The 24,396-nt window shown below is 38.7% G+C and overlaps 1 long non-coding RNA gene, 1 pseudogene and 2 gene segments (V, D, J or C); 3 read left to right on the forward strand and 1 right to left on the reverse strand.

Moving 5' to 3' along the window:
* Window positions 1–1,322: 1,322 nt before the first annotated feature.
* LOC122438759 lies at window positions 1,323–20,499 on the reverse strand. The gene is made up of 5 exons (XR_006268621.1): window positions 20,378–20,499; window positions 17,487–18,001; window positions 3,478–3,619; window positions 3,007–3,173; window positions 1,323–2,888 (listed from the first exon to the last, which is right to left on the reverse strand). It is a non-coding gene; the product is annotated as an uncharacterized LOC122438759 (long non-coding RNA).
* LOC122438742 lies at window positions 10,630–11,838 on the forward strand (annotated as a pseudogene).
* LOC122438753 lies at window positions 16,708–17,593 on the forward strand. The segment is given in 2 exon segments: window positions 16,708–17,154; window positions 17,259–17,593. Coding segments are annotated over 2 exon segments (375 nt in total).
* On the forward strand, window positions 19,835–20,475 carry LOC122438754. The segment is given in 2 exon segments: window positions 19,835–20,037; window positions 20,150–20,475. Coding segments are annotated over 2 exon segments (375 nt in total).
* Window positions 20,500–24,396: the final 3,897 nt, after the last annotated feature.

A 24,396-nucleotide genomic window follows, 5' to 3' on the forward strand; every position in this document is an offset into this window, starting at 1 on the left:
TTCCAGCCTGGTAAAAGAAGAAAAAAGCGTGAGAATGAAAAAAGAAGGGGGAAAGAGTGATTATAGACAGATGACAAGTTAAGAAGGCACAAAGGAATCTAAAGAAGCATTGCATTATTTATAATACCATTTAATAAGTTAACAAAAATGAACATAAAGTCAGTTTATTCCCATATACTAGCAATAGATTTTTAAAGAGAGATCATTTAGTAACAGAAAATAGAAAAGATAATACACCTAAATCTATACAAAGATAAACAACTCAGAAATTTATTAAATTTCAGAGGGAGGCTTTTAAAATCTGAAACAAGTGAAGTTATATGCCATGATCATGAATAAGTTAAACCAGTACTAAAAGTATTCCAATTTCAGCACTATCATCTATGTATTCCCCACAGCACTAAACAAAGTCACAAAAGGAATTTCATGGAATTTGACAAAAGTAGTCAAAAGTTTAAGTGGAAAAAAGAGGAAAGAATACTTAAGATAATATTAAAGAATTACAAAGTGATGTGAATTTGCAATCTAATCACCAAATTATTTTCTAATTTTTTATAACTAAGTGGACAAATGGAAAATCATAAATTTAAAATAGCACTGTGCATATATAGGCACTTAGTATATAGTAAAGCCACCACTGCAGGTGTGTAGGGGAGTAATGCAATATACAAGTTCTTCTGGGACAAGTAGTTCTCCACAGGAAGAAAAATTAATCTAAACTCTCTTGCAACAAAAGCAAAAAAAAAATTCTAAAAAGATTAAATGCTTAAATGCAACATTTAAATTATTAACTATTTGGTAAATATTATAGAAGTATATTTTTATGAACTTGAGCTATGGAAACATTGCTTATAAAGAATTAAAGAATTCACACCCTCCCAAAAAAAGAATGATAGATTTTACTAAATAAGGAATATCAATAAAAAATTTACAAAGAGTAAAAACACAAGTCACAAATTGAAAAGATATTAGCATTCATGTAAATGACAAAGTTTAGTATCTGAGATATATAAAGAACTGTTACAAATTGTGAGGCCAGCAGAAGTAACACAGCTTAGATTAGGAGTAGACCTTCCTACTTGGTACCACTGTTTTCCAATTAGGACCAATTAGCTTTCACTTAACACTGACCGATGTTTGCCAATTAGGAAATTAGGAACGGGGCGGAAACCTCCAGGAAAGTCCCGCGCGCGGGAAAATATTGACCAATGAAATTGCTTTGCAAACGTGTAACAAATCCGCTTCTCACCCTATAAATTTGTGTAACAGCTTGGGCTCGGGGCTCTGTGACCCGCACCACTGTGTTGGTTGCGGGCGGAGAGTCCTGGCTCAAGTCAGTAATAAACTTCCCTTCCTGCGAGTTGCATTGTCTTGGAAGCCTTCTCTCTTCCCGCTTGGGGATTCGGACATCGGGCATAACACAAATAAATGATAGTTAATCTACCAAAAATATGAGGAAAGAGCAATGTACAGAAAAACCAGTGGCCTATAAGTGTATTAATTCAGAATATCAATCTCCTTAGCCGTCATAAAAACGCAAACTAAAGCTATAGTGAGATACCACTTTAACCTAATAAACTGACAAAATTAAAAGAACAGTGCGTGCCAACTGAGTGCTGAGGAGGAACATTTGAATATAGTTGATAAACTGTTGTGGGACTATTTACTTGCTTAATTAATTTGGAAACCATTTTGTCTTGCTATGTAAAATAGACATGGTGACCCTAAGGCTCAATTTTTACAATCCCAGGTATAGAGAAACTTTCACCTAAGTATGTAAAGAATTGTATAAGAATACAGTCCTATTTATAGTAGCATTAAAATCTGGGTTAAAAAAACAAAACAACTAGGGTGCATGAGGTTAAATGGATAATAGATTCTGACAAACTAATAAATGGAATCCTATGTATTAGTGAAACTGATTTATCTAAAACTACATGAGACAACATGATTTAATAACATAGGCATATGTTGAATGGAAAAAGAGCATGGCCAAGAAAAAGAACTCCCACAAATAAATTTAAAAGACATACAACATTGATTAATACAAAATTTGCAGATTCTTACATAAATGAGAAAAACTGTAATGAAAAGCAAGTGAATAAAAATATAAACTTCAGGTGTGTAGTTACATGGACATGGTAGAAAAACAACAATAAAGTCTATAAAAATAACACAGGGGCTTAAAAATTATTAGTATTAATCTAACTCCTAAGCTGATTGATTCAAACAAGAGGATTCGTTTTATTGTTTCCCTAAATGCATTGCATATTCATCATAAATATTATTTTGCACAAGTTCAACATTTAATTTTTTAATTTAAGAGGCAGATTTATGATTTTTTAAGTGCAGTGGACACTATTATTGGTAACAGCAAGCTATGTACTGTCTGAGAGGGAAGGGAGGAGGCAAATCTACAAGTTAAAAAAGGAAATAAATTGTTAATATGGAAATAACATTTATTTTTAAAGAAATAGTGAAAGAGTAGAATCAGGAAAAAGAAAATTAAAGCAGTCTGAAATGCACACTAGTTGTTCCACCAGCTTCCCCTGCCCTCCCAGTCTATGAAAAGCTAGCCTCTCATGTACATGGGGACTGTGATGACCACAGGAAGCCACCACGTCACACGGAGGTGATGAAGGGGGATGAGGCACCTGAAAGGAAAAGCCACTGCCCTGCTTCCTCCCCCAGCCAGCCAGGTGCCTCGGCCTCCTGTGCTGTGTGGCTCTTTTATTCTGGGGAGCAGGTGAGGTGAATTTCTTGGCGTCTAGATTCAGGACTTTCTCCTGCGGCTGCAAAATCAGCCTCCTTCAAGGGCTTTTTGTGAACTTTCTGTCCCTTTCCTCACAGGCTCCATGGACACTGAGGTCACCCAGAGTCCCAGTCATCTGGTTAAAGGAAAAGACCAGAAAGCAAAGATAGGCTGCGTCCCCAAAAAAGGACATACTTATGTTTACTGGTATCGCAAAAAGCTGGAAGAAGCATTTGAGTTTTTGGTTAACTTACAGAATCAAGACATTGTGAAAGATACAGAAGTGTTCAAACAGCAATTTTCAGCTGAGTGCCTCCCAAACTCACCCTGCAGCCTGGAAATCAAGTCCACCGAGGCAGCGGACTCAGCTCTGTATTTCTGTGCCAGCCAGCCAGTCCACAGTGCAGCACGTCAGCTCTTCCTAGAACACCAACTCACCATGAACCCAGCTCAGGAAATCAGTGGTGTCGTAGGAGGGTAGGAACTAACGGAAACCCACCTTGAAAGCATTAGCCAGAAGGAAAAATCTGTAAATGGCCACACTGGAAGAGCAGAAAGAGAGGTAGAAAACAGCTGGTGGGAACACAAACCCAAGGATGGGGCAGGAAGCTGTAAGGGGTCTCAGATTCCCCAGGTTGCAGGGTATCTGGCGAAGGAGACACAGGATGTGACCCTGATGGATTAATAACAATCTTTATTAAAACATGTAGTTCTGTGTTTTTCACCTGATAAAGCTGTGCCTTCAGGAATAAGGATAATCAGCAGGTCATCTGTCTTCCCTGGGCACCCTGATCACCCAGCTCTGCACATTCATTAATCCAGACCCAGAGACTCCTCAAGGTTCATCACTGCTTCTCTCAGCTGTCCCTGCCAGAGAAACCGAGCAAGAAAGTCAGCAACTCCCTTCGTCCAGATTCCTATAATCATGGAACTTTTAAAAGCATCGTTGAGGCATAACATACCCGCAACAAAATGCACCCATTTTAGGCACATATTGATGTATTTTGACAAGATTTTACACCCATGTAACCAGCATGACAATCAAGACAGAACATTTCCCCCTTCCCAAAACATCCCCCATGGTATTTTACTGAGGTCCTTTTAACTTCTCTCACTATTGCTTTGTATATTTTTCTTGATCGATCATGTCCCACACATATTTTGTTGAAGTTTTCTTAATTTTTCATAAAATCATTTTAAGAGATATATTATGAATGCACTTTTTAATACCCATAAGGAATTTATTTATTAAAATATTTTCTGTGAAGACTTTACATTTTCCCAGTTTGATTTAGTCTTTACATTTCTCAGTTGATGTCTAAACCTCAGTATAGAGGTTTATAGAAAAGACCTTCTCCAGAAGTTAGTGTTTACCGGCAGCCAAAACTGAGATCAGAAAAGTAGCCTCATTTTCTGTGTGCCCGATTGTTAGTATTGCTCTGCTTTAAAGTAAAAGAGACTAAATCAAGCATACTGTTAAAGTTAAGAAGAAATATATTTTGCTTATGAAAATAAGCCAGTGAGTTAAGAGTAATTAAGGGGAATATTTGACAAAACACATGATTTGCAAAGAAAATTTTGGTGCTGCCTCTCTGCTGGTCAAGTCTGTGAATACATTTCTTATTCTTCCCACCGGCCATTTCTATAATTAATATTGTTCAAAGGTCTGTACTACAGATTTGCTGCAGTCTCTATCAAAATGCCTACGAACAGAACTAAAACAAATAGTTCTAAAATTGGTATGAAACCACATAAGACCCCAGATAGTGAAAGCAATCAAGAGAAAAAAGAACAAAGCTGGAGAGATTACAATCTCTGATGTCAGTGAATGCTCAAAGCTATAATAATCAAAGCAGAATGGTGCTGGCACACAAATGGACATAGAACTGAGAGCCCAGAAATAAACATGTATGGTCAATGAAACTATGGCAAAGAGTGCAAGAATATACAGTTTGGAAATGACTTCCTCTTCAATAAGTAGTACTATTAAAACTGGACAACTACATAAAAGAATGAAATTAGGACATTTTCTGACACCATACACAAATATAAAGTCAAAATGGATTAAAGACCAACATGTAAGGCCAGAAACCATAAAACTCCTAGAAGAAAACCCAGGCGGAACATTCTTTGACATCTATTGTAGCAATGTATCTTTTGATCTGTCTCTACAAAGGAAAGAAACAAAAGCAAAAATAAACAAATGTGACCTAATCAAGATTAAAATCTTCTCATAGAAAAAAAGAGAGAAAAAAAAACGTTGTTGAAACAAAAAGCTGAACTGATGAATGGAGGGAAATATTTGCAAATAATAAAACCAGTAAAGCGTTAATATCCAAAATATCTTAACAGTTCAGGCAATTCAATTTAAAAAACACAAGCAACCCAATTAAAAATTGGGCATAAGATCTCTCATCTCCTGCTTTGTTGCCTTGCAAACAAACCTCTTCTTGCTCCAATCATCGGCATCTAGTGTTTTGTCTTCCTGTGGGTCAGCCAAGATGAACCTGGCCCAGTAGCATTTGGGATAATGATTTGCAGATATCCTGGCACGCCAGTAACTCCTTTAATAGTAAGATCTAATGTTACACTTTGTAACCCCCATAGCATCTACCACATATCCAGTATCTGTAGTTGTCTACGTCAAACATAGCTGATGAATAAGTAAATGAATGTGACCACAATTTCTAGTCAAGATTGTGCTGAATTTCAAACCAGCAGAACAAGAGAAAAGAGTGTGAATAAGAAAAGGAGGGAAAAAAGTGATTAAAGGCAGATGGCAAATTTAGAAGAAGAACCAAAGGAACCTAGAAAAGTATTGCATTATTAACAACAACAAATTAATAAGTACTGAATTTAACATAAATATAAAAAGTCAGTTTATTTCTATATTCTAGCAACAAACAGTTAAAAATATTTTTAGGGAGAGACCATTTACAAATTCTTAAATTACATATAAAATACGTGAAACAGATTGATTAGGTAAATGAGACTTTAATACAGAAAAATATCAAATCTTAAAGGAAAACATTTTAAAAACCTGAAATAAGTGAAGATTTATACCGTGATCATGAAAAAATTAAACCAGTAGTGCTTCTGCACTATTATCTATGAATTCAATGCAGCACAAAACAAAATCACAATAGGTATTTTCACGAAATTTGATGAAAGTAAACTGAAATTTATGTGTAATAAAGAGACTAGGGAAGATAATATTGAACAAGTAGAAAGTGAGGTGGTTCCTCTTTGAATCACCAAACCATTTCCTAATTTAGAACAATGAAAAAGGCATAAGAATTTACAAATGGAAAATCATAGACTTGAAAGGGCAGCATGCTTATATAGGCATATTATATATGATAGAGCCATCACTGCATGTATGCAGAGGAATAAGGCACTACACAAAATGTTCTTCTGGGACAAGCTGTTATAAAAGATTTTAAAAATTAAAATTCCATACATTATAAAAGAATTAAGTGCTTTAGTGCAACATTCAAAATGTCAGCTGTTTGATAAATAACTTGTGAATTTATCTTTATGACCTCGGATTATGAAAGCGTTGCTTATAAAGAATTAAATGTGTACACTCCATAAAAAGAATCTAGACCCAACTAAATTAGAAATATCAATAAAAAACACTCCAGGAGCTTCCCTGGGGTCTGTTGGCTAAGACAGGATGTTCTCAATGCAGGGGGCCCAGGTTCCACCCCTGGCCAGGGAACTAGATCCCGCAGGCTGCAACCAAGACCCTGAGCAGCCAAAGAAATACATAAACATATTTAAAAAAATTACAAAGAGTGAAACGCAAGTCACAAAATCAAAAGGTATTAGTAACAAATGTAACTGACAAAATTTGGTAACCAGAATATATAAGGAACTGTTACGAATAAGTAATAGCTACCAAACCAGAAAGAAATATGGGCATAGCAGTGTACAGAAAACAGTAATGGCCTGTAAACAGAAAAAAAATATATATATTCAACCTCCTTAACAATCATAAAAATGCAAACTAACATTATAGTCAGATACCATTTTATCCTAATAGACTGGCAAAAGAATTGTGCCAATTGAGTCCTAGGTGTGTAACACTAGAAAACACACTAAAATGTTCTTGAGATCTTTTGACTTAATTAATTTGGAAAGTATTTTGTCTTAGTATGTAAAGTTAACGTGGTGACCCTAAGGCTCAATTTTTATATTCCCAGGTATAGAGAAATATTACAACTTGGTTTATAAAGGAAGGTATGAGAATGTAGTCCCGTTTGTACTAGTACCAAAATCTAGAGGAAAAAACTACTGTGAATAAATTCAAGAATGGATAATAAATTCTGATAAACTAATAAATGGAATTCTACTTACTAATGAAATTGAATTATCTAAAATTATGTGCAAAACATGAATTACTGGCACAGACACACTATTGAACAAAAAAGAACATTACTGGAACAAGATATAAATAGAATGAACCCCTTAGATAATTTCCAAAGACATAAAACATGATTAATAAATAATTTACAGATTCTTACATAAATCTAAAAGTGGTGATAGAAAGTGAGTAAAAATTTGAACTTCGGGATTATGGTTACCTAGACCTGGTAGAAAAGAATGATAGAATCTAGAAAAATAACAAGGACTTAAAAATTCTCTGGGAAAATCTACCTTCCAAACTGATGCTTCAGGCAAGATCATTCATTTTATTATTTGTCTAGATCTATTGCAGGTTCATCACAAATATTTCTTTTGTATAGTTCAAAATCTGGTTTGTTAACATAAAGTAGCTGCCATGCCATTTTGTAAGTGCAGTAGAAGTCACGATTGACAGACCCCAAGTGATATGGTTCATTGTCTGAGGGAAGGGAGGAGGAGAGAGGGCAAGCTGACAAATTCAAAAAGCAAACAGATTATTCATAAGAAATGATTTTTATGTTTAAAGAAGTGGGGGAAGAGCAGACTCAGGAAACAGAAAAGGAAAGCAGTTTGGAATGCATACTGGTTGTTTCACCAGCTTTCCTTGTCCTGTCAGCCTATGAAATGTTCGAGTCTCAGGTACCCGGGATGGTGACCACAGGAAGCGACCTCGTCACAAGGAGGTGCTGAAGGGGGATGAGGCGCCTGAGAGGAAAAGGCGCTGCCCTGCTTCCTCCTGGAGTCAGCCATGTGCCTCGGCCTCCTGTGCTGTGTGGCTCTTTTTCTCTGGGGAGCAGGTGAGGCAAATGTATTGGATTCAAGTTTTAGGACTTTCTCCTATGGCTGCCAAATCTAGGGCTTTTTGTGAACTTTTATCTCCTCACAGGCTCCATGGACACTGAGGTCACCCAGAGTCCCAGTCATCTGGTCAAAGGAAAAGACCAGAAAGCAAAGATGGACTGCATCCCCATAAAAGGACACTCTTATTTACTGGTATCACAAGAAGCTGGAAGAAACATTTGAGCTTTTGGTTTATTTGTGGAATGGAAAAATTACAGAAGATACAGCTGTGTTCAAACAGCGATTTTCAGCTGAGTGCCCCCAAAAACTCACCCTGCAGCCTGGAAATCAAGTCCACCGAGGCGGCGGACTCAGCTCTGTATTTCTGTGCGAGCAGCCAGGCCACAGTGCAGCACGTCAGCTCTTCCTAGAACATAAACTCACCGTGGACCCAGCTCAGGAAATCAGTGGTGTTGTAGGAGGGTAGGAATTAACAGAAACTGACCTTGAGAGAGCATTAGCCAGAAGGAAAAATCTGTAAATGAGCAACACTGCATGAACAGAAAGAGACGTGGAAAATAACTGGTGGGAACACACACCCAAGGAAGAGGAAGGAAGCTGTGCAGGGGTCTCAGATTCCCCAGTTTGCAGAAAGTGAAAGTGAAAGTGAAGCCGCTCAGTCGTGTCTGACTCTTAGCGACCCCGTGGACTGCAGCCTACCAGGCTCCTCCGTCCATGGGATTTCCCAGGCAAGAGTACTGGAGCGGGTTGCTCAGCTGGTAAAGAATCCAGTTTGCAGAGTATCTGGCAAAGGAGACATGGGATGTGACCTTGATGGGTTTCTAACCATCTTTATTAAAACGTGCAGTTCCGTGCTTTTCATCTGGCAAGGCTGTGCCTTCAGACGTCAGGATAATCGGCAGGTCCCCTGTCTTCCGTGGGGACCCTGATCGCCTGGCTCAGCACATTCATTGATCCAGACCCAGAGACTCCTCAGGGTTTATGGTTGCTTCTCTCAGCTGTCCCTGCCAGAGCAACTGAGCAGAAAACTTAGCATCTCCCCAACCAGGTTCCTGCGATGGCGCAACTTTTAAAAGCAACTTTGAGGCATAACACACCAAAACGAAAGGCACCAATTTAGGTCCACATTTCAGTACATTGTGACAAGTTTTCAATCCGTGCCACCAGCATGAGAATCAAGACACAGACTATTTCCCCCTCCCCCAAAATACCTCCATGCTATTTTACTAAGGTCTTTTTAACTTCTTTTACCATTGCTTTGTATGTTTTTTATTGAATATGTCCAGCACATATTTTGTTGAACTTTTTTGTTTTCTCTAAATTTTTAAGACATGTATTATGAATGTACTTTTTAATACTCATATGGAATTTATTTATTAAAATATTTCTTCCAAGACTTTGCATTATCCCACTTTGATTTAGTCTTTACATTTCTCAATGGATGTCTCAACCGCAATATATTATAGAAAAACACCTTTTCCAGAAATTAGTGTTCGCTGGCAACTATACCTGAGATCACAAGAGCAGCCTCATTTTCTGTGTGCCTGTTAGTATTGTTCTGCTTTAAAGTGAAAGAAACCAATTCAAACATACTGGAAGAGTTAAGACGAGATACTTTCTGCTTGTAAAAGTAAACCAGTAAGTTAACTATATTTAAGGAGAATATTTGACTGCAAAGCACGTGACTTGCAAAGAAGAATTTGGGTGTTGCATCTCTGCTGGTCAAGTCTGTGAATTCATTTCTTGTTCCTCTCATGGGCCATTTCTAGAATTAATATTACTAAAAGGTCTGTACTACAGATTTAATGCAGTCCCTATTGAAATGCCTACAACAATTTTCACAGAATTAGAACAAATAATTCTAAAATTTATGTGAAAGGCACAGAAGACCCCAGATAGTAAAAAGACCCCAGAAAGTAAAAAGAGAATTAAAAAAAAAAAAAAACCACAAAGCTAAAGGTGTCATACTGTCCGACTTCAGTTAATATTATTAATACAGAGCTATAATAATCAAAACAGAATGGTATTGCCACAAAAATGGACATACACTTGAGAGTCTAGAAATAAACCCACAAAAACTTGGTCAGTGAAACTATGACAAAGAATTCAAGAATATACAACTTAGAAAAGATTGTCTTCAATAAGTAGTACTGGTAAAACTGGACAGCTACATAAAAGTATGAAATTAGAAAGTTTTCAGACCCCAGACACATATATAAACTCAAAATGGATTCAAGACTGACATGCAGGCCAGGAACAATAAAACTCCTAGAAGAAAAAACAGTCAGAACACTCTTTGACATCTATTGTAGCAATGTTCAGATTTGTCTCACTGGGGAAAGAAAGCAGAAGCAAAAATAAACAAATGCGATTGAATTAACCTTAAAATCTTCTTACAGCAAAAACAAACTAAAGAGAACCACTGATGAAAGAAAAAGATAACGTGCTGAATGGAAGACAATATATGCAAACAAAATAATCAGTAAACCATTAATATTCAAAATATATAAAGTTCAGGCAACTCAATATGAAAAACAGAAACAACACAATTTTAAAAATGGGCAGAAGATGTTAGCTACCTTCTTGTCTCCTGTGCCTGACCCGTCCCAGGACCCATGATGCCGAGGCAGCTACAAGGAGCGACAAACGGTCGGGGTTGAGCCCCAAGTGAGTTGAGGACTCACGCTCTTCTGGCCCTATCCCCCGGGCCCGCCCCACTTGAAGAAATGAGTGGTGGATTGGCCCCAAGTAAAAGCACAGTGTATGTATCCAATCTGCCCTTTTCCCTGACCAACAATGACTTATATCGGATATTTTCCAAGTATGGCAAAGTTGTAGTGGTTACTATAATGAAAGATAAAGATACCAGGAGGAGTAAAGGGGTTGCATTTATTTTATTTTTGGATAAAGACTCTGCACAAAACTGTACCAGGGCAATAAACAACAAACAGTTATTTGGTAGAGTGATAAAAGCAAGCATTGCTATTGACAATGGAAGAGCAGCTGAGTTCATCTGAAGACGAAACTACTTTGATAAATCTAAGTGTTATGAATGTGGGGAAAGTGGACACTTAAGTTATGCCTGTCCTAAAAATATGCTTGGAATACGTGAACCTCCAAAGAAGAAAGAGAAAAAGAAAAAAAAAAAGAAAATTCCTGAGCCAGAAGAAGAAATTGAAGTAGAAGAAAGTGAAGATGAAGGGGAAGATCCTGCTCTTGACAGCCTCAGTCAGGCTATAGCTTTCCAGCAAGCCAAAACTGAAGAAGAACCAAAAAAAAAATGGAAACCCAGTTCAGGAGGTCCTTCAATATCAGATGATTCAAGACTCCCAAGGATAAAGAAAAGCACATACTTCAGTGATGAGGAGGAACTTAGTGATGAAAAATATATGTATTATGTAAATATCATTAAAAATTTTTTTAAGTCTGGGAGTACCAAGTTCCCTTGAGACTAAAAATTACTTTTAGAATTTGAACATAAGAACACTTAGTACCAAATACTTTTTTACTTTAGATAGTTGATAGGAAATGGTAATTTTATAGTATCATGTTTATCTTGCATCAAGATTTGCTAATAATCATTAATCTTTAAAACAGTTCATTTGAATAAAAAGAAAATGTAATACTATCATAACAATGCTATCCCAAGAAGAAAGTGAAAGTTGCTCAGTCATGTCTGACTCTTTGTGACCCCATGGACTATACAGCTCATGGAATTCCCCAGGCCAGAAATACCGGAGTGGGTGGCTTTTCCCTTCTCCAAGGGATCTTCCCAACCCAGGGATCGAACCCAGGTCTCCCACATTGCAGGCGTATTCTTTACCAGCTGAGCCAGAAAGGTAGATAGTAAAAAGATTTGAGAAGTTCATTATAAAAGTTTATTCATAATTGGCTTATATAAGAACTTTTGAAATAAATTTCATCTTTAAAACAAACAAATAAACAATAAATAAATAAATAAAAATGGGCAGAAGATCTTTCATCTCTTTGCTTAATTGCCTTGCAAATAAACCACTTCCCTGATGCAAACGGGCTTCCCTTGTGGCTCAGCTGGTAAAGAATCCGCCTGCAATGCAGGAGACCCCAGTTCATTTCCTGGGTTGGGAAGATCTGCTGGAGAAGGTATAGGCTACCCACTCAAGTATTCTTAGTCTTCCCTGGAGGCTCAGCTGGTAAAGAATTCACCTGCAGTGTGGGAGACCTGGGTTTGATCCCTGGGTTGGGAAGATCCCCTAGAGAAGGGAACTGCTACCCACTCCACTATTCTGGCCTGGAGAATTCCAAGGGCTGTATAGTCCATGGGGTCGTAAAGAGTCGGACACGACTGAGCGACTTTCACTTTCACTTTCTGCTGCAAACCTGGGCGTCTAGTGTTTTGGATTCATGTGGGTCAGCCAAGATGAACCTGGGCCAATAACAGTTGGGAAAGTGATGTGCTTTCCAGGTGGCACTAGTGGTAAAGAACCTGCCTGCCAATGCAGGAGATGTAAGAGACATTCGTTTATCCCTGGGTAGGGAAGATCCCCTGAGGAGGGCAACGCAACCCACCCCAGTATTCTTGCCTGGAGAATTCCATGGGCAGAGGAGCCTGGCAGACTACAGTCCATGGGTGGCAAAGAGTCAGACACGACTATCACTGTCACTTTCACCTTGGCATGTGGCTAACTCCTTTAATAGCAGGATGCAATCTCATACCTTGTAACCCTCATAGCATCTACCACATATTTAGCACCTGTAGTTCTCCAAGTCAAATATAACTGATAAATAAGTAAATGAATGGCGCTAGTATTTCTAATGAAGATTTTGCCAAATTCTGGCCCGTAGAACAAGAAAAAAGGCTGAAAATGAGAAAAGGAGGGGAAGATAAGTTTTAAAAGACAGAAGGCAAGTTTAGAAGAAGAACCAAAGGAATCTAAAGAAGCATTGCATTATTAATAATAACAGATTTAATAAGTTCATTGAATTTAATATAAATATAAAAAGTTTATTCCATATATTATCAACAGTTAAAATATTTTTTAAAGAGAGATCATTTAAAAATTCTAACATATAAAATACATACATATATAAATACATTATATACATACATACATATATACATAAAATACATACATACATATATAAAATACATTATACATAACATATAAAATACATAAAAACAAATCTATTAGGTAAATGAGACTAATTCAGAAAAGGATTAAATTTTAAAGGAAAACATTTTAAAAATCTGAAATAAGTGAAAATATATACCATGATCATGAATAAGTAAAACCAATGGTAAAGTGAAATGAAAGTGAAGTCGCTCAATCGTGTCCGACTCTTTGTGACACCATGGATTCTAGCCTACCAGGCTCCTCTGTCCATGGTATTTTCCAGGCAAGAGTACTGGAGTGGGTTACCATTTCCTTCTCCAGGGGATCTTCCCGACCCAGGGATCAAACCCAGGTCTCCTGCATTGCAGGCAGACATTTTACCCTCTGAGCCACCAGGGAAGCCCTTAGAGTATTCCTAATTCTGCACTATCATCTGTTTGTTCAGGGCTGATCAAAATCCCAAAAGATATTTTCATGAAATTTGATGAAAGTCATCTGAAATTTAAGTGGACAACACAGAGAATAGAGAAAATAATGTTGAACAGGGACAAAGTACGGTGATTTCTCATTGAATTATCAAATCATTTCTTAATTTAGGATAATGAAAAAAGCATAAATAAACAAACTAAAATCATGGATTTAAAAGGGGAGCATGTTTAAGTAGGCATTTTATATATGATAGAGCCAGAGCTGGAGGTATGCAGGGGAATAATGCAATGTTCTTCTGGGACAAGCTGTTATCCACAGAAATAAGTATGGATTTAAATTCATTTTCACAGCCTAAGCAAAAATAATCTTTATTAAAGAATCAAATGCTTACACATAACTTTAAAATGTTAGCTGTCTGGTAAATAACTTGTAAATATATCTTTATGATCTTGGGGTACAAGAGCATAATTACAAAGAATTAAATGCATACCCTCCCCAAAGAGAATGTAGACTCAACTAAGTTAGGAATCAACTGAAAAAAAGGCATTACAAAGAGTGAAAGACAAGCACAGATTGAACAGATATTAGCAGCACATGTAACTGACAAAGTTTGCTACCAGGAATATGTAAGGAATAAGTAATAGCTGAATATTCAAAAAGAAATATGGGCAAAGAGCAGTGTACTAAAAACACTAGTGGCCTATAAACAGAAAAAATATATTAAATCAAAAAGCAAAAGAATTCCAGAGAAAGGTCTACTTCTGCTTCACTGACTACACTAAAGCCTTTGACTGTGTGGATCACAACAAACTGTGGAAAATTCTGAAAGAGATGGGAATACCAGACCACCTGATCTGCCTCCTGAGAAACCTGTATGCCTGTCAAGAAGCAACAGTTAGAACTGGACATGGAACAACAGATTGGTTGAAAATTGGGAAAGGAGCACATCAAGGCCGTAGACTGTCACCCTGCTTATTTAACTTATATGCAGAGTACATCATGTGAAACACTGGGCTGGATGAAGTCCAAGCTGGAATCAAAATTTCTGGGAGAAATATCTCAGATATGCAGATGACACCCCCTTATAACAGAAAGCAAAGAGGAGTTAAAGAGCCTCTTGATGAAAGTAAAAGAGGAGGGTGAAAAAGCTGGTTTAAAACTCAACATTCCAAAAACTGAGATCAATCATGGTATCCGGTTCCATCACTTCCTGGCAGATAGATGGGGAAACAATTGAAATAGTGACAGACCTTATTTTCTTAGGCTCCAAAATCAGAGCAGATGGTAACTGCAGCCATAAAATTAAAAGATTCTTGATCCTTGGAAGAAAAGCAATGACCAACCTAGACAGCATATTAAAAAGCAGAGACACTCACTTTGCCAACAAAGGTCTGTCTAGTCAAAGCTATGGTTTTTCCAATAGTCATGTATGAATGTGAGAGTTGGACCATAAAGAAAGCTGAGCACCAAAGAATGGATGCTTTTGAACTGTGGTGCTGGAGAAGACTCTTGAGAGTCCCTTGGACTGCAAGGAGATCAAACCAGTCAATCCTAAAGGAAATCAGTCCTGAATATTCATTAGAAGGACTGATGCTGGAGCTGAAATTCCAGTACTTTGACCACCTAATATGAAGTCCTGACTCATTGGAAAAGACCCTGATGCTAGGAAAGATGGAAGGCAGGAGGAGAAGGGGATGACAGAGGATGAGATGGTTGGATGGCATCACCAACTTGATGGACCTGAGTTTGAGCAAGCTCTGGAAGTTAGTGATAGACAGGGAAGCCTGGCATGCTGCAGTCCTTGGGGTCACAAAGAGTCAGACATGACTGAGCAACTGAACTGAACTAAACTGAAAAATCATAAAAATGCAAACTAAAACGAGTGATATACTATTTTATCCTAATAGACTGGCAAAGTTAAAAGAACATAAGTGCCAGGACTTCCATGGCAGACGAGTGGCTAAGACTCTGGGCTTCCCCTGCAGGAGGCGCTGGTTCTATCCCTGTTCAGGGTACTAGTAAACCACACGCCACCTGGCACAGTCAGAAATTTAAAAAATTAGAAAGAATAGTACCAATTGAATTTTAGATGTGCAACCCAAGAAAACACACAACAGCTGTTGGGATTATTTATCTGGCTTAATTTAGAGCTTTCCTGGGGCTTCCCTAGTGGCTCAGATGGTAAAGCATCTGCCCGCAATGCTGGAGACCCAGGTTCAATCCCTGGGTTGGGATGATCCAGTGGAGAAGGAAATGGCAACCCACTCCAGTATTCTTGCCTGAAAAATTCCACAGATGGAGAGGCCTGGTAGGCTACAGTCCATGGGGTCGCAAAGAGTTAGACACAACTAAGCAACTTCATTTTAATTTGGAAAGCATTTTGTCTTAGCATGTAGAGTTGACATGGTGACTCTAAGGCTCAATTTTATATTCCTGGGTATAGAGAAATATTATACGTTGGTATGTAAAGAAAGATATAAGAATGCCATCCTGTTTGTACTAGCACCAAAATCTAGAGGAGAAAACTAGTGTACATTAACTCAAGAATGGATAATAAATTCTGACGAACTATTAATAATAAATGGAACCTTATATATTAATGATGGCTCAGTGGGTAAAGAATCCACCTGCTTTGCAGGAGACACAGGAGATGCAGGTTGGACCCGTGGGTTGGGAAGATCCCCTGGAGGAGGACATGGCAACCGATTCCAGGATTCTTGCCTGAAAAATCCCAGGGACAGAGGAACTTGGTGGGCTACAGTCCATGGGGTCACAAAGAGTCAGACACGACTGAGGGAATGAGCAGGCATGCACATATTAGCAAAAGTGAATTATATAAAATTTTCTGCAAAAACATAAATTATTATCACAGACATAATGCTGAATTAAAAAATGACAGAAAAAGTATAAATAGAATAAATCCCTTAGATAAATTTCAAAGACATAAAACACTGATTAATATATAATTTACAGATTCTTACATAAGTCTAAAACTGATAATGGAAGGAAAGTGAGTTAAAACTTGAACTTTAGGATTATGCTTTCCTAGACGTAGTAGAGAAAGAATGATAAAATCTAGAAAAATAACACAGGGACTTAAAAATTCTCAGAGAAAATTTGTCTCCTAAGCTAACAGTTTCAGGCTAGATGACTCGTTTTATTATTTCTCTAGATGCTTTATATATCCATCACAAATATTTCTTTTGTATAGTTCAAAATTTGGCTTGTTAGTAGAAGATAGCTGCTGTATTCACTTGTAAGTGCAGTAGAAGCTAAGGCTGACATAGAGCAAGTTGTGTAGTTCATTGTCTGAGAGGGAAGGGGGGAGGGGAGGAGGCAAACTGGCAAAATGAAAAGCAAGTAAGTTATTGATGTGTAACTGATTTTATTTTTAAAGAAAGGATGAAAGAGCAGAATCAGGAAAAAGACTATTGAAGCAGTCTGAAATGTACACTAGTTGTTCCACCAGCTTCCCCTGCCCTCCCAGTCTGTGAAAAGCTAGCCTCTCATGTACATGGGGACTGTGATGACCACAGGAAGCCACCACGTCACAGGGAGGTGCTGAAGGGGGATGAGGCGCCTGAGAGGAAAAGCCACTGCCCTGCTTCCTCCCCGAGCCAGCCATGTGCCTCGGCCTCCTGTGCTGTGTGGCTCTTTTATTCTGGGGAGCAGGTGAGGTGGATTTCTTGGCGTCTAGATTCAGGACTTTCTCCTGCGGCTGCAAAATCAGCCTCCTTCAAGGGCTTTTTGTGAACTTTCTGTCTCTTTCCTTACAGGCTCCATGGACACTGAGGTCACCCAGAGTCCCAGTCATCTGGTTAAAGGAAAAGACCAGAAAGCCAAGATGGATTGTGTCCCCAAAAAAGGACACTCTGATGTTTACTGGTATCGCAAGAAGCTGGAAGAACCATTCGAGTTTTTGGTTTACTTACAGAATGAAGAAATTATAGAAGATACAGCTGTGTTCAAACAGCGATTTTCAGCTAAATGCCCCAAAAACTCACGCTGCAGCCTGGAAATCAACTCCACCGAGGCAGCGGACTCAGCTCTGTATTTCTGTGCCAGCAGCCAGTCCACAGTGCAGCATGTCAGCTCTTCCTAGAACACAAACTCACCGTGGACTCAGCCCAGGAAATCAGTGGTGTCGTAGGAGGGTAGGAACTACTAACGGAAACCCACCTTGAAAGAGCATTAGCCAGAAAGAAAAGTCTGTAAATGGCAACACAGGATGAGCAGAAGGGGAGGTGGAAAATAGCTGGTGGGAACACAAATCCAAGGATGGGGAAGGAAGCTGTAAGGAGTCTCATATTCCCCAGTTTGCAGGATATCTGGCAAAGAAGACACAGGATGTGACCTTGATGGATTCCTAAGAATCTTTATTAAAATATGCAGTTCTGAGCTTTTCATCTGGCAAAGCTGTGCCTGCAGAAATACAGATAACTGGCAGGTCATCATCTTCTGTGGGCACCCTGATGACCTGGCTCAGCACATTCATTGATCCAAACAAGGAACTGAGTGTCTAGAAATAAACCCACACAAATATGGTCAATTAAACTATGACAAGGAATGCAGGAATATACAGTTTGGAGATAGACATTCTCTTCAATAAGTGGTGCTGGTGAAATTAGACAACTACATAAAGAAAAGAAATTGGAGCATTTCCTCATACCATACAGTAATTCAAACACAAAATGGATTAAAGACAGACATGTAATGCCAAAAATCATAAAACTCCTAGGAAAAAACACAGACAGAACACTCTCTGCTATAAGTTGTGCAATAAATGTTGAGATCTGTCTTCTCAGGAAAAGGAAACAAAAGCAAGAATAATCAAAGGGAAACTTATTAAGCATGAAACTTTCTCACAGCCAAAAGCAAACAAACAAACAAACAAAATGTTGACAAAGACAACCTGCTGAATGGGAGAAAATATTTGTGAATGATATAGCCAGTAAAGAATTAATATCCAAAATTTTCATATTAAGTTCAGTCAACTCATTATGAAAAACAAAAACAGCACAAAAAAATCGGCAGAAGATCTCTCAACTCCTTGCTTGGCTGACTGCCTTGCAGACAAATCTCTTCTCTCCTACAAACCTGGGCATCTCTTGTTTTGGCTTTCCTGTGGGTCAGTCGAGAAGGACCTGGTGCAGTAATAGTTGGGAGAATGATTTGCAAATATCCTGGCATGCCAATAACTCCTCTAATAGCAGGGCCTAATCTTACACTTTTTAACCCTCCATAGCATCTACCACATATCTAGTACCTGTAGCTGTCTGGGTCAAACATAATTCATAAGTAAGTAAATGCAGTCTGCCACTGTTTCTGGTCATGACTATGCTGAATATCTAGCCAACAGAATTAGAAAAAAGGGTGAGAATGAGGAAAGGAGCAAAGAAATTATTAAAGACAGATGGAAAATTGAGAAGAAGAACCAAAGGAATCTAAAGAAGAATTGCATTATTAATAACAACAAATTTAATAAGTTTACTGGCATGCTGTGATTCATGGGGTCGCAAAGAGTCAGACACGACTGAGCGACTGAACTGAACTGAATTTAACATAAACTTAAAAAGTCAATTTATTTCCATATACTAGCAACAGTCAAAAAATATTTTTTAAAGATACAGACCATTTACAAATTATAACAATATATAAAATACACTAAAAAATCTATTAGGTAAATGATTATTTAATTCAGGAAAGTATTACATTTTAGGGAAAGCATTTTAAAAACCTGAAATAAGTGAAGCTATATACCATGATCATGCATAAGTTAAACCAATAGAAAGAGCATTCCTATTTTTGTACTATCATCTATGTATTCGATGCAGCACTAATCAAAATCACAGAAGATACTTTCATGAAATTTGATGAAAGTCATTTAAACTTAGGAAAAGAGAGAGAATAGGGAAGATAATGTTACTATTACCAAGATAGGTAAAGAAAGAAAGACAAGAATCTAGAAAAATAACACGGAGACTTGAAAATTCTTGGTGAAAGTCTGTCTCCTAAACTGATTGTTCCAGGCAAGATCATTCATTTTGTTATTTCTCTAGATGTATTGCATGTTTACCATGAATATCTGTAGAGCTCTAAGTTTGTTTTTTTACCATAAAGTAGCTGCTATACGATTTTGTAAATGCAATAGAAGCTATGATTGACATATAGCAAAGTGTATTGTTCATTGCCTAAGAGGGAAGGGAGGAGGGGAAAAGGCAGATTGACAAGTTAAAAAAGCAAATAAATTACTGATGTGAAATGACTTCTATTTTTTAAAGACTGATGAGAGAGAAGAATAAGGAAAAAGAAACACAAAGCAGTTTCAAATTCAGACTAGTTGTTTCACCAGCTTTCTCTGCCCTCGCAGCCTATGAAATGTTAGAGACTGACATACACAGGGACTGCAATGACCCTGTGAACCGACCACGTCACAAGGAAGTGCTGAAGGGGGATGAGGCAGCTTGGAGAAAAAGTCACCGCCCTGCTTCGTCCCTGATCCAGACATGTGCTTCAGCCTCCTGTGCTGTGTGACCTTTTTTTTCTGGGGAGCAGGTAAGTCCCTGTTGTGAAGTTGTTGGATTCCAGTCTCAGGACTTTCTCCTGTGGCTGCAAAATCAGCCTTTCTCCTGGGCTTTCACCACACCATCTGTCTCTTTCCTTACAGGGTCCATGGACACCGAGGTCATCCAGAGTCCAAGTCATCTGGTCAAAGGAAAAGACGAGAAAGCAAAGATGGATTGTGTCCCCAAAAAAGGACATATTCATGTTTACTGGTATCGCAAGAAGCTGGAAGAACCATTCGAGTTTTTGGTTTACTTACAGAATCAAGACACTGTGGAAGATACAGAAGTGTTCAAACAGCGATTTTCAGCTGAGTGCCCACAAAACTCACCCTGCAGCCTGGAAATCAACTCCACCGAGGCAGCGGACTCAACTCTGTATTTCTGTGCCAGCAGCCAGTCCACAGTGCAGCACGTCAGCTCTTCCTAGAACACAAACTCACCATGAACCCAGCTCAGGAAATCAGTGGTGTCGTAGGAGGGTAGGAACTAACAGAAACCCACCTTGAAAGAGCATAAATCAGAAAGAAAAACCTGTAAATGGCCACACAGGATGAGCAGAAGGGGAGGTGGAAAATAACTGGTGGGAACACAAACCCACGGATGGGGCAGGAAGCTGTAAGGGGACTCAGATTCCCCAGTTTGCAGGGTGTCTGGCAGAGGAGAGACACAGGATGTGACCTTAATGGGTTCCTAACAATCTTTATTAAAACGTGCAATTCTGAGCTTTTCATCTGGCAATGCTGTGCCTTCAGAAATAATCAGCAGGGGCACCATAATCTCCTGGCTCAGCACATTAATTGATCCAGACTCAGGGACTCTTTAGGGGTTCATGGCTGCTTCTCTCAGCTGTCCCTGCCAGAGAAGCTGAGCAAGAAACTCAGCAACTCCCTAGGTCCTGACTACTGCGATTACACAAGCTTTAAAAGCAACAACTCTGCAATAAAATGCACCCATTATGAGCATATGTGTCAATGTATTTTGATGAGATTTTGTGCCTATATAGATAGCTGGCATGACAATCAAGACACAGAACACTTCTCCCTCCCTTAGAAGTCCCTCCTTGATATTTTACTGAGGTCTTTTTAAGTTCTCTAAGCTTGCTGTCTTATTTTTCTAATTATAAGATCATAGCACATGGTCCCATCACTTCATGGCAAATAGATGAGGAGAAATTGGAAACTAAAAGGTTTTATTTTCTTGAGCTCTGAAATCACTGCAGATGGTGACTGCAGGCATGAAATTAAAAGACTCCTTGGAAGAAAAGCTATGACAAACCTAGAGAGCATATTAAAAAGCAGAGACATTACTTTGCTGACAAAGGTCTGTCTAGTCAAAGCTATGGTTTTTCCAGTAGTCATACGTGGATTTGAGAATTGGACCATAAATAAAGCTGAGTGCCGAAGAATTGATGCTTCTGAACTGTGGTGTTGGAGAAGACTCTTGTGGTGCTGGAGAGTCCCTTGGACTGCAAGGAGATGAAACCAGTCAACCCTAGAGGAAATCAGTTCTGAGTATTCATAGGAAGGACTGATGTGGAAGCTAAAGCTCCAATACTTTGGACACCTGATATGAAGCCTTGACTCATTGGAAAAGACCCTGATGCTGGGAAAAATTGTAGGCAGGAGAGGTGGGCAAGAGAGTATGAGATGGTTGGATGGAATCACCAACTCGATGGCAAGCTCTGAAAGTTGGTGATGGACAGGGATGCCTGGTGTGCTGCAGTCTATGGGGTCACAAAGAGTTGGACACGACTAATCAACTGAACTGAACTGGAAAATCATAAAAATGCAACTAAAACTATAGTGAGATACTGTTTTATCTTAATAGACTGGCAAAGTTAAAAGAACATAAGTGCCAGGACTTCCATGGTGGTCTAGTGGTTGAGACTCTGGGCTTCTTGCCAGGGTCCAGCCCCAGCAGGATCCAGGGGAACCCTCAGGATGAACGGCGTTGGCGAGAGAAGACACGTGAGACCAGCCTTGATAGGGCCAAGTCTGCGAGGGAGAGAGAGAGAGAGAGAGAGAGAGACCAGACCAGGAGTGGGCAGCAGAGCCTGGCAGTTGCTTTATTTTTCACCGTAGCCTTTATACCCTAAGTTGGTGCATTTCTAAGGGGCAGATAAGCACACAGACTTAGTTTAACATTATATCAGCTTGTCCTTCACGAAACCAGGTGTGCTCTGTATGTTTTTTGTTTATGAGAGTCTTTTCCCATAGATTTTTTGTACATTATCTTCTGGCCTTGAGGTTAGCAGAAAACAGAAAAGTGGCAGTCTCACGGTACAGCAGGTTGTAACATAATAGAAATATAATCTTGTTAACACCAAAGTCAGTGTTTTTGCAGAAATTCTCAGCTAAATTTATCTAAAAAGATTAACACACAAAGACCCTGTGGCTCTGATGAGGCAGCCCCTGTTTAGCACTCCTGGTTAAAATTAACAATTATCTTATTCTTTTTACACTAGGGCTAAACTCTTATTTTTCTAGTTCTCCAACTATATTAACAATAGTTTCCACTGCACAACCTCAGCACATTAACATCAATCCAACGTTGATCCAATAACCACTTTTAACACAATATTTTTTGTATTCTCTAATAGGGCTTCCTCACCCCGCAAAGGGCTCTGTGCCTATTAGGGCCTTTTTTATGGTTAATCTCTATGTATAATATCTTTTGGCTTTCAGGCCTGTTGACAATTTATGGCTTGCACCTGGTGTAACTTTAAGCAACTTCAGTAGCCGACCCTGTCTTTTTGTGGTAAATCTATTTTCTTTCTATTAGGTGTCATCTCCATGGGAACTAGATAGGATTACATTTTTACAGAACAGAAATGCGAAGGACTGCAAAAACAGCAGATATGGCACAAAACAGGCTCTTAGTCTAAAAGTTAATTACCTGCAAGAAGTCACCAGCTAATCTCTATATAAACAATTTTCTATTAGGCACATTTGTGGCTATAATATTTGTGGAGCTTTTCTCACCCCGTGGAAGGACCTATGCTTAATAGTTTCTTTTGTTAGCATACTGTGCTTAGGATGTTTAGAACAATCATGAGCATTTTGTGCAATGAGATCACACATTTATCAAACAAGCCAGAATGCCAGCAAAAGGGTTTGAATTGAAGCATTTCCTACATCCCTGGCACATTCACAGGGTACCAGCGTCTAGGAGATTTATTAATTAGGGTTTTTAAGTTGGTCTTTATTTAGTGAAAGAGGAGCAGGAGAGCTCTCTGCAGACAACACAAGAATCCGCAGCAGGGCAAACAAGAACAACAGCAGAAAAGGGGGGAGGATACAGGGTGGGGTAGAGGCCAAGGCCAACCTGGATGGTCCCTTATATCGTGGACGGCCTTGCCTGTCAGGTTTTTTCCTCGTAACCTCGTCATGGATGGGGTCCCGGACGGCCTTGCCTGTCCGGTATTTTCTTCATGACCTCGTCACGGGCGGGACCTCCCATAATGGCTCCCAGCACTGAAATTTTATCTTAATAGACTGGCAAAGTTAAAAGAACATAAGTGCCAGGACTTCCATGGTGGTCTAGTGGTTAAGACTCTGGGCTTCTCCTGCAGGGGGCGCTGATTCTATCCTTGCTCAGGGTACTAATAAACCACATGCCAACTGGCACAGCCAACAAGTTTAAAAATTAGAAAGAACAGTACCAATTGAATTTTAGATGTGCATCCCTGGAAAACATACAACGGTTGCTGGGATTATTTATTTGGCATAATTTGGAAAGCTTTTTGTCTTAGTGTGTAAAGTTGACATGGTGACCCTAAGGCTCAATTTTTATATACATGGGTATAGGGAAATATTATACCTTGGTATGTAAAGAAAGGTCCTGTTTGTACAGGAATGCAGTCCTGTTTCTACCAGCACCAAAATCTAGAGGAGAAAACTAGTGTACATTAACTCAGAATGGATAATAAATTCTGACGAACTATTAATAATAAATGGAACCTTATAAATTAGTGATGGCTCATCGGGTAAAGAATCCACCTGCTTTTCAGGAGACACAGGAGACGCAGGTTGGACCCGTGGGTCGGGAAGATCCCTGGAGGAGGAAATGGTAACCCAATCCAGTATTCTTGCCTGAAAAATCCCAGGGACAGAGGAACTTGATGGGCTACAGTCCATGGGGTCACAGAGAGTCAGACACGACTGAGGGAATGAACAGTCATGCACATATTAGCAAAAGTAAATTATATAAAATTATCTGCCAAAACAATAATAATAAAGTATCATCATTTAAATTATTATATAAATTAATAATATCACAGACAATGCTGAATTAAAAAATGACAGAAAAAGTATAAATAGAATAAATCCCTTAGATAAATTTCAAAGAC

This window comes from Cervus canadensis, chromosome 3, assembly GCF_019320065.1.
Source record: "Cervus canadensis isolate Bull #8, Minnesota chromosome 3, ASM1932006v1, whole genome shotgun sequence".
Lineage (NCBI taxonomy): Eukaryota > Metazoa > Chordata > Mammalia > Artiodactyla > Cervidae > Cervus > Cervus canadensis.